This window comes from Sinohyriopsis cumingii, unplaced genomic scaffold (genome assembly GCF_028554795.1).
Source record: "Sinohyriopsis cumingii isolate HCF-2022 unplaced genomic scaffold, ASM2855479v2 utg000615l, whole genome shotgun sequence".
NCBI lineage: Eukaryota > Metazoa > Mollusca > Bivalvia > Unionida > Unionidae > Sinohyriopsis > Sinohyriopsis cumingii.
The window spans coordinates 1,103,548-1,115,588 of NW_028315917.1; the positions used below are offsets into that span (position 1 = coordinate 1,103,548).

The 12,041-nt window shown below is 35.1% G+C and overlaps 2 protein-coding genes across 6 annotated transcripts in view; both read left to right on the plus strand.

The window, feature by feature from the left end:
* LOC149773759 (CD82 antigen-like) overlaps positions 1–12,041 on the plus strand; it is a 294,550-nt gene that overhangs the window by 21,913 nt on the left and 260,596 nt on the right. The gene's annotated exons all lie outside the window — the stretch shown is intronic.
* The window catches only part of LOC149773761 (uncharacterized), a 113,720-nt gene continuing 107,883 nt past the window's right edge, over positions 6,205–12,041 (plus strand). For all 5 annotated transcript variants that reach the window (XR_016417291.1, XR_016417290.1, XM_089946055.1 and 2 more), the window contains exons 1-2: positions 6,205–6,292; positions 7,268–7,335. Coding sequence is in view for 3 of the 5 variants with exons in the window: in XM_089946055.1 (XP_089802181.1) it covers positions 7,275–7,335 (61 nt within the window). In the remaining 2 variants the exon portion in view is untranslated. The remainder of the gene's footprint in view (positions 6,293–7,267; positions 7,336–12,041) is intronic.

A 12,041-nucleotide genomic window follows, 5' to 3' on the forward strand; every position in this document is an offset into this window, starting at 1 on the left:
TTCATGATATATATATATATATATATATATATATATATATATATATATATATATATATATATATATATATATATATAAGATTGGCTGTTTGGTAGGTTATTTTGGTGTTTAACGGCACACAGAGCCAATATCGTGCTTAGACAATAGTAGTAAAGTACCCTAACCGGAGGCACACAGATGCACGATCGGAAGAAGAAGATGATAATGATGATCAAAGCAGGGCATACACATGTCTCGCGGTGTCTGAATTAATTTTGATGAAGGACACTGCATGACTATAAAAGACCAGGAATGCAGAATCAACATGGTAAAAGCAAATGTACGAGATAGAGAAGTCTTGAAGTCTTTCTCATGGGCAGAATGTACAAGAGTCAGTATATCTAATCACCCGATCAGTGAGAACATCAGGTTGGCTTAGAGCGAATAAAAATGTGACATGAGCATGAATATGAAGGTGTATAGCGTGCTTATTACGTGCATTTGGATGGCTTCATATGTCACATCTGTAGTTAGAAGTAACCCTAAATTACTCAGTTTGAATCAAGATCAATGTCCTGTTTCATAGAAGTATGTGAACTTTGGGGTTGGGGACGTTATCGGCAGTGACCTTGAATGATATAGTACTGGTGCACTGGCATGGGTGTAAGCTTACCACGAGGATATAAGTTGTTGGCGTCATAAAACAGGTCTGGATGGAGCTGTAGTATGCGCTGTGTTCGAACGATCAAAATGACAGCTCCACCCCTTCTGTGTGTGCGATTAAGATTTTTAAAAGTAGCGTTAACAATGTTAGTCTTTGTGGTGGGGTGATGGTATTGATGAGTTCTTTCCCCGCTGTTTATGATAATCGTTATCTAGGAGATGATCGACCACGGTGTTATTGTCCCGATCGAGTAATTCATAACATAAAATATAAAGTTAATAAATACGAATAACAAAGATCTGAGCAGATATATAAAATAACACAAGCCACCGTATGCAAAATACAACAATTTAATCCATTACATAACCCCAAAAATTGCATACGAATGATTTGCTTTCTCTCATAAACAGAGTTACAAAATTATGCGAATTTCTTTTAGCCGCTGTTACTCATAGAACAAATTATGACTGAGTGATAGATCAAAAATCAGATTTCCTGGCATGACAGCATCACCTAGTGCTTCCGTCCTTCCCAAATTGCTGCTGGTGATATGTCGACGTTTCCGTATTTTCTCTCTCTCTCTCTCTCGACTAGCCTCTTTGGGTCAGCTAATCTTAGTTGCGGACAACGATCTCTTTCTCAATTTGCTCTTGGGTATGTTTAAAGCTATTTTCTTTCCCTTGAAACGATAAAATATAACATTCAACCTAAATGCATGCCAGATATGTCTTCTCCTGGGATCAGCTAAAATTCACGCTCTCATTTACGCCAGATCTCGTCTAGCAGAAATCAACAAAACTAGCTAAGGTCATTCACCTAATACACAAACTCACTATCCTATTATTGATACACAATCCTAGTCATCGTGTATTTATGTCCCTTTTTTTAGCGCCCTCGCATTCCTACCAAGGGCATGACATAATTTGACCTATTTAGATAAACCATTGCATCCTACCGAGACCATAAATTTACCAATTGACTTATAAGCCGACACACGTTACTCTATTCTCAGTTGAAGAGAATTCGCACTTAATTACACAAGAATTAATGGACTTCACTCGTTGTCCTAACCAGGTTAATTTTCTTAGTTAGCGATTCATTGACACAGATTTCCAGGTATAGGAAAAATCAATCCTCAGTATACTTTATTAAAAACCATTTAGGGCAAAGAAATGAACTTCTCACAATTTGTATTCAGAAGAAATGTATGAAATATGTAGGATACATGATTTCTATTACACACTAAATCTCTAAACCTGAACGCATTCATATAACGAAATATTATTAAACATTCTTACAAAATGAATCATACAACATCAACTTATTAGTTCTGAAATAAAGGTAAAATTGAAGTATGAATTTAAAAGGAATAAATTCAACAATAATTACAAACTTAATCAGTGAACAGGCATTGAGTGCATTTAAGACTAACTTGTTGTGCTTTATTCGAGATTCAAACCTCCTTATGAAGTGGGATATCTCTTTCCTTTCCGTGTCCTCACTTTCGGCTCTCGTCCTTCAGGACAATCTAACGAGAAATATTTGTTATTTCCCTAGTCAACTTCTTGCCTCCGGGTAGAACTTAGACTAATTAATTTCACAAGGGAGTTTTGTTTTAAAACCCGCGATCTGTCTGGGAATACCCCCCCCCCCGCGCGTTTCGCTTAGCCTAGATATTTCATTGTCCCCTCCTCTGTCTGAAACATTATCTCCTCCTACTGGTAGATTTTTAAATTCCTCTAATTCAGATTGGCTGGCACGCCTCGATTGATGTTCGGGGGTGCTTGGGCATTAAATTACTAAATAAACCATGGCCAGCCATCTCCTGCTGGCCTCACCAAGCCTTTAGTCGCCTGTCATATACGTTTTTTTATAACCCTTTTAGCCAGCAAGAAGTTAAAATCATGGCCGTAGAGATGGAAAAATTCTGACTATATTTTTTCACTATCTTTTTTATATTTTCTGCCGTTTTTATGATCTTTGAAATTTATTTTTAAGTCCCCCCCCCGCCCAATCCTTCTGCATACCTGACCATCCTTCTGGGACTAGATTGCCTGTTCGTTTAGGTTAAAATTAGCTGTGATTTGGCTTCGATGGATTCAGTTCTAATCTTATCTGATTTTGTAAATGTTATATAGTTGAAAATAAGAAGAGATTTGTTGGAGGCATTCATAGCAAAATAAATATATTTTCTTCTAAATTATAGCTTAATGCCCTAATTTATACTGCCTTTAATTAAACTGTGACATACGCCGTGCGAAGGATAATACCTAATAATTTTTAGTTTATGCAGCATAGGTTATAACTGCATAGCTGCCAGGAAGTATAAACTGTTACATTTTCTGTTTTATGGGCTACAGCTTTAAGAGTATCTAAAATATTGAGTGACAATAAGGCGGTTGGACTTAATAATTGATGAGCAATAGTTCTATCTTCTTTTATTCATTTCTTTCTCATTAAACTTATGTGGTGGCCTGAGCTGGAAATTGTACTATCAAATTGTTTTTTTTAATACCATGTTGTTAGTTGTTGAAACAATAATCAACAGCGACCTTTGCTTTATGTTTGTTATCGATTTTTTTTTTTGTCGCGTAGTGGTAGGTGGTTAGGTGTTTATTTTGGAAAATGCAAATAAGGTGAGTTGTAGCTGAGTCAACATGAATTACCTATATACTACTGAGTCGTATGTTTATGGAAACCTTTGTATATATTACCAAAAAATACCTCAGTTAAACAAAACTGATACGAGTCCTCGCTGTGAAAAGGATCTAGGTCTTGCAATTGCCTCTCTAAACAATGTATTAAATCAGTAACTCGACTATACATTTGCAACTGTCCTAATGTTGGTTAAGTCTTTAATAGATCGACGGATGCAAGAACTTTGTAAGTTACCAGGAGATGACAACGGAGGGGTCAGACTATTTACAGTCGGCAGAAGCCAAAACAGGTCTTCGATCGATGCGCTGAAGACTCAGCCTTTTCTGTACATCGTCGGATGGTGGATAGCGCTCGTAAGCTCGAGTCCTTAGACAAAGAAGATGGAAATGGCAAGGACGCCTCCTGAGATGCCTGTGACAAGGTTGAGAAAAAAAAAAAAAAAGGCACACAAGTCCAATAAACTGGAGGGAGTTAAGTGACTTCGTATACATCTTATGTTTAGCAAAAACTGTGTCTTATATTTAAATTCGTACATAATAGCTATACCTATTATATATATATATATATATATATATATATATATATATATATATATATATATATATATATATATATATATATATATATATATAGATACATATATATATATATATATATATATATATATATATATATATATATATATATATATATATATATATATATATATATTCCTTGATACACGTAAAAGACAGTAGGAACGCGGCTGTCAATTCAGATTTATTTTATTTAAATTTTACATTATTCTTTATTATAATTTTGAATAAATGCCATATGTGCGTCGAGTCTCGGGCTCGGTCAATGTGGGTACGTGAGAAAGCTTACCTATAACAACAACAATAACAAATCATATGTGCGAGTTAAAAATAAAATGTACTTCAGAAAAGTGTTATGTTAATCCTCTGTCTTATTCATAGTTTAACATCCAAATAAGAGTTGAATGAAAATGCGCGCGACTTCTTGTTTACGTAATTGTACCTTGATTTCCCCTGTACTAGTAATAGTTAATCCAACATCAACTTTCTTGACCTTGTCTGTGTGGAACTTTCATTGTAAAAGTCCATAGCGATCGATAATGTTCGTATGGAAATTTTATTATCACAATTATTGTGTACATCACTACAATAAATCATGTTTGAATAAACTTTGTAAGAACTATTTTACGATTAAATTGTAAAACTTAAAATTAATTTTTAAATTTATATCAGTAAATCCGCTTATATGGGAGTGTGACTTTTATTTTATATATATATATATATATATATATATATATATATATATATATATATATATATATATATATATATATATAATAATAATAATAATTATAATAATGATGATGACTTTGTATAGCGCCTAATCTTTAGAAGCTCTAAGCGCTTTACAACATTAGACAACACATATAAGATAAAAAAAACAAACATATATAATGATATGATTACAAAAACAAACACCATGAAATTAGAAAACATAAAAAACATGCTGAGAATATTTAAGATAGGAAACATTATTAGGTCTTTAAGATTGTTCTTGCAGTCGAAATAAGTGAGTTTTGAGAGCACTCTTGAATGGGATCACTGTGTCTTTGTGTCTAATTTCAGTGGGCAATTAATTCCACGTTGCTGGGCCCTGGTATGCAAAAGAACGCTGTCCATATGACTTTGTTTTCATAGTGGGAATAATGAGTATACGATTGTCAGAGGAGGAGCGTAAGTATCTTGCTGGTGTATACGCATGGGTGAGGTCGGATAGGTATGTTGCACTAGAGTCCGTCATTGAAACGTAGCACAGAGAACAAATTTTGTGGTTGATTCTGGATCGAATGGATAGCCAGTGTAGGGTACAGAGCAGCGGGGAGGTGTGCTCTGATAGTGGTACTCTAAGTATGATCCGAGCAGCTGTGTTTTGAACTGTTTGAAGTTTCTGTAGTAGATATTGAGATGAACCAGACAGAATTGAGTTACAATAGTCCAGTCTTGAAAGTACTAATGAACACACAAGTGTTTTAGTGGCATCAACTGAAAGATATTTGCGAATGGAGCTGATGCGTCTCAACTCAAAATATGCAGCCTTGCATATGTTCATGACATGTTGGTGCAATGTGAGAGTACTGTCCAGAGTAACAGCTAGGTTTAGTACTGATTGTATGAATTTAATGTTGGTGTTGTTGATATTTATTGTTTGAGGTAAAGGATGTGAATGAGAAAGTCATGGAGTAATAGTACGACCCAAAATGTAAACTACTATGATGGAAATCAGGCCCAACGTAAGCTCTGACATAGGGAAGATAGTACATCAAGTAGCTATATGGCTTAAGAAAACGTACTCATTTGATAGATAAAAAATATAGCAACCCTGCTAAATTTTTACCACATTATTGTTTTAATACAACAATACTCATATACAAACGGGAGGACAGGGAAACCCACACCAAAATACACTTTTTGAAAAACAGGGTGTCACTTCTAAGTTCTAACCAGCCATATATGCTGGGACGGAGCTAAGAGGTGTCAACAAACAGCATTAAGAGGTTAGTGTTAGGACTGGTCGGCCTGGTGTCAGGATAATGTGACTGGGTGGGACATCATGCTGCATGTCTGCGGCATGATGCTCCAGTACTAGACATTACTATACACTGCCACACTGCAGACATCGTAGCGATATGACTGAAATTTTGTTTAAAGCTACGTTACAAATCCAAATCACACACACACACACACACATGCTATACCATATTTGGATTGTACGATATATATTCAATGCGCGCCATAATTACTACGGTGTGTTTGCATTTCCGAAGATGGATGCAATGTCCGTATGTGTCACACCGAAAAACGAGGCTGAACAAGGAAGTAATATTACTTGAACTAGTATGGCGGACGATTCAGCAGAAGATATTGTATGAAGAAGATAAATGTTATTTTACTCGCGTTTCTGAATTCGGCAATACTGGTATGAAGATTACTATTTGATTTGTTTAAGGATATGTATGCAATATCTTCAAACATTCTTATAATATGCTGAAATAGAACCGGTTGCTCTGTTGATATTAGCGGAACGTTTTAGTACACCGTCCAGTAGAAGTATTCGCATACCTTCCCGTTTGTTTGTATCCCCACCCCCCAATCGATTTTAAAAGTGGAAGTCGTGAAGGATATAAAAAATGCACAAAACTTAATCGTTTCATTCATCAGTTTATAATTTCTAACCTGACTGTCGCCAGGAGGGCCTTAACACTGTAAACCTATTCGCGTTTCAAACAGTAGTACAAGTCACATAGGTCATGTAATCATTCAACACCGACTATTTCAGTAATGGGTGCCATTTTTTAGAATTTGATTCTATATACCTTTAATTGGCAAGTATTCACTTCATTTGGATTCGTATGCATCCACATTCCTTTGGAAAGTCATTATTTATATGCCCCGAGGTGCATACACCACAATGAATGTTAAAGTATGTATACATTTTGTGACGAAATGAACCTAAAGGTGTGTTCCAGTACAATCTGGATTGAATGTTGCACGCTGTTACGTCACAATGAAAGCTACGCATATTGATAAATAAATTCGTACTACCTTTGATTGTGAAGATTCCACTTGATGCCCTCTTTATTTTGACCCATGTTTAGTACATGGCCACCACTGTAAAAGTCCAGAGATAGATAATTTTTCTCTGAAAGTTTCATGGTGACAGTTAAGGTGCAGAGCCTTCAATACTATTTGTTGGTGTTGCTTCTATTTTAATATTTATAATAACTTTGACATTTTTGTAAAAGTCTGAGATGTAACAGATTTTATGACATCATATTCTATTTTATGACATCATATTCGCTACCATGATCTACAGGTTAATTATTTCAGTACAGGATGGATATTGCAACTGATAAGAGATACTTTTTATGCATATATATTTTATACATTTTAGATCAAGCATGGTGACATGCTGTCTATGCTGGTATTTTCTGCTGCTACATTCACTGGGAGTGTCTTCAGGTAGGTTGTCATAATACTTACAATCTTACATAAAATCAACTAATCATTTATTTTGATTTTTTTTCTCATCTGCATTCTGTATAAAGATCAAGTTCAAGGCATTTGGTCTAAGAATGACAGGTGTTTAAAGGTTAAACATTTTCTCTCATTATTTCATTGAGATAGTTCACTTGCTGTAGTGTGCTCATTTCAGAGAGAAGCTTGCAGACGTTAAACATTAAACCTTTGTTTTATAAATACTAATACTTATTATATACAGTTTACATGCCTGGAAAAAAAAATGGAGCAGAATATCAGAAGTTAAAATTGGTGCAGAACAGAGGATGATTCAGTTTCAAAATGTGTCTTAATGTAGCATGTAGTTTTTCAAGAATCATGTGGTTTTTTTTTTTTTTTTTTAGAACATAACTTTTATTCCACACCATATAGCTGGTATTAAAATGTCTTGACATTCCATTAAACCCCATTATGTACGTGTGTACATTTCTTCCTTCATGTGCTTCTAAAAGTTTGAACTTTGTTGGATGATTCACACAATTTGGTATACATTTCCTCATGTTTCCATTCCCTTTTGAGTAGTTCATTTCATGAAAGTAGAGGTAAGCTATCTTACTACTCCCCCTTCCTGCCCCCATTGGTGTCGGGATATGTACAGATAAAAGCATATAACATATATACTCGCTTATAAGTCAAGTCAAACTGCAAGCAACAAAGATCCTGATCTGCCATAGCATAATATGTCAGGAATCTGTAGATGAGGGTCTGTTTTGTTTGTTCTGATGATTGCTCCTAACAAACTACACAGACCCATATTTGCCAATGCATTATGTGACAACAGATCTGGTCTATGCAGTTTGCAGTTGGCATCATCTTATAAGCAAGTACATACACATTATATATATATGTGCCTAGCTGAATAACAACTGTTCTTTCGACCTAGGTTTTAGACAACAGGTTGGAGTGGATGTCATAGTAATAAACTCCAAAGGAAGGGGATGACGGGGCAAGTTTGTTCATGTATCATTGCATATACATTGCATTTAAGTCTGGTTTTCTGAATGCATATAAATACTGTTTTACCTAGAATTATGAAACTTGGTGAGGGGATGCATCCTGAGGAGTACATTATACCCTCATCTTGATAAAGTGACCTCATTTCATGCTTCATTTACTTCAGTTACATTGTGCGTTTTTAGCGTACTTATTAACCTGTGTTTAAGCTAGAATCATTTAACTTGGTGGTTGTCTGCATCACTATTTAAGTACCACACCCTTACCACAAATGTATGTCACTCTAAATATCAGGGTAGACATTTTAAATTGTAGCACTCACCATGTCTCAGTACTGCCCATTCCATGCTGATTATTTAATCCATTCAGCATGCTCAGCCATTGATAACATATATCAGCATAAAAGAAGACATTCCAAATGTGTTGCCCATGGATGATTTAAGACCTTTACTGATTATTTAATGTGAAGTTTCTCTGTTGTTTGCATTTGAGAGGCTACACTTCCAATGTCTCACACCGAGAAATGTATCACATTTAATTCTGATTGATGGTTATTGTTTGCTAAGTCCAGAGGAAAACAATAACCACCAATTAGAAATAACTGGCATATTCACAGTCTGACACATTGGAAATATTGACATCAGTATTAGGTCCTTTAAGATACAAAGCAACATGGGAACTTCATGCAAGTGAGGTTAATAAATGATCAGTAAAGTACAGGGAACAAATTTGTAATGTCTGCTTATATGCTGATACATATAATCAGTGACTGAACATGCCAACAAGATAAATAAGTTTTTAGCACAAAATAGGAAAGGGACCATATTCCAAACAGCACGAGTTCTAGTCACCTTTGTTATTTGTAGAAGGAGAGGGGGTGTTGTCAACTGTTTCCTTTTTCAGTGGCAGAAATGAGTGTCTGTGGTTGCAGCAGTTGTTTTGCATCTGTAGGAAGTACAGTATGAAGGATCTGGTTGATAGTTGTGTCCATTCCCACACTCGGACTTGTTCTATGTCATTGTGGTTATGTGGGTACTTTTATTTAGATTAAATTAGATATTAATTGTTGTTTGAAAATTTAATACTAAAATAGTTTAACCATCGTCTATGCAGTCCTGATTGCTGAATGCTCTTCACCTTAAATGTAAAAAAAACCCAACAACACCCAGACAAAACTTATTAATCGATATCGATGTTTATATTGGTAGCCAGTATGAAACTGGGTTAGAAATGAGGACAATGGTAATGTCATAACAAATAACATGATAGTATGAATTTGTGTTCAAAATGCACTGCTTTCATTTTGACAGCACAGCATGTGACATTCAATCTGGTTTGTACTGGATCACACCTTTAGGTCAACCTTGTCCAAAAATATTAGGGTAATTTAAGATTGATTGTACTGTATGTCTCTTGGCATGCAAATAATGACCTCCCAAAGGAATATAGTTGTCTAAGGATCAAAATAAAATGTATAATTGCCATTTAAAGGTATATATGTGTAGGTAATCAAATTCTAACATATGACACTCATAACTGTAATATTTCGTTCTGAATGCCTACATAACCTGTATGACTTTTAGATTTCCTTTAAGTATTTGTGCTAATGATCACTTTAAGTAGTTCATGCTTGACCTATATATATTCTAGCCTACTCAGAAGGCCCTTTCTTAAGAATTCAGTTAGAAGAAGGACTAAATATTGTATATTGTGAAATGTTACCTTAGCAGGTTAACCATGTATTGTACATGTGTATGAGTGTAAGAGTTATGTAAGTTGACTGCCGGCTGCATGTTTTTTTTTTTTTAGGTGAGGCCTCACCTGTAGAGGTTAATCAAGGTATAGATGAAGGATGCATGAACTATGCACTTGCACTGTCACTCCATGGTTACTCAAAACATGGCTTTCTCCCAGTAATATCTGGCCTCTATGGGTGGACATGGCAAAAAGTTTTCAATCAGATTTTAAAAGCAGTCAATTTTTAAAAAAAATGCAAAGATACAGAAAATGTATTTCAGTATTGAGAAACCCAGTTACCTCATATACTCTGGCTGTCCAGGGTAATTACAGAATAAATTCTCATTGTTTTGCCAGGAAGCCATCCATTTTAGAGGAGCAATCATAAGCTGTAAAAAAAAATTATGGAGAGTAGTAGAACTGTGGGGGTTTTGGATGCTGCAGTTTATGGTGACATTGGCTCAGATGATGGTATTGGTTTACTGATAGTGAGGGACCAAAACTTTGGGACCAGTGAGTCAGCAGGTAATAAGCAGGCTCTCTAGTATTCCTTTGGCAGACTGGTTGGCAAGCATGGTGGTTCCTTGACCATTCAACAAAAATTTGCAACAGGATGAAGCCATGTTGTAATTGGATCTAGCAAAGACACTGAAAGCATGTTTGTGAAAGAGATGTTTATTTATAATGGGATTGAAGGATGAATGACTCTGTCACCATACTCCTTTACATGAAGTTCAACAATGGATTTAAAAGAATGATGTGCACAGAGTTCAACAATGGATATAAGGAAATGATATTGTTTCTAAATAGAACTAATCAGAACATGTAGCGTCAAAAATATTGGCTATATAGTGAAAAAATGAAACGTTCACATTTTAATTATTAAAATGATAAATAGTTCAGTTCTAAAGTTAAAACATTGCAATGTAATAGCTTGAGATCACTTTAATCTTTATTTATTTTCTGCATGATGAAGGGCACAAGGAAAGTAGTAGAGACAAGCTTTGTAGTTTTTGATTGCTTTCTGGTTTTTCATGTGCATTTTGCAAATAATCAGATAAAATATTACTCAAAATACTTTGAATAACTGATGTGCAGAAATGGATTGAGGATGGGACAATTTGTGGCTGAAATAATTTCCTTAAAGAGAAAATTAAAAAGCAGTTTCTCTGGTAAAACAAATATTCCAACTGAAATCCAGAAATTTACTGTTAAAAGTAATGAAGAGTTAAATTTTACAACATTATTGATATACTGATTCTCTTGATTATGACTCAATTTGCTGTGATATCATTCTTGGATGAGCCAACCAGTTGCTAAGGTAAAAGTGTATGACAGTTTGAAGTAAAAATGATGAATTTTGTGGAGAATACAATCACAGATTGTGATCAGATTTCTAAATTCAATAATGCAGATAAAACTGGGATATACCAATTATACAGTGTTAAACCCAAATAGATATAATAATAATAATAGTTTGTGTGTGTGTGTGTGTGTGATTAGGATTTTTAACGTAGCTCTAACAATTTTTCAGTCATATTGCTACGATGTCTGCAGTGTGGCAGTTTATAGGGATGTCTAGCACTGGGACATCATGCTGCAGACATGTAGCATGATGTCCCACCCAGTCACATTATCCTGACACCAGGCCGACCAGTTCTAACACTAACCTCTTAATGCTGAGCGCCATGTGAGGCAGCTGTTAGTACAATTTTTTAAGTCTTTGGTATGACTCGGCTGGGGTTTGAACCCACGACCTCCCACTTCCGAGGCAGACACTCTAATCACTAGGCCACTGGAGCGGTGAATAATAATAACAATAAAAATAATAATAAGAATAATAATAATAATAACAGTGAATTTATTTAAAGAGGGTGACACAGTTGCATGGAACTAGTTCTCCTTGAGGCCCTCTGTTATATGCACATTTACATACAAAGTGTGGCCGAGTGGTCTAA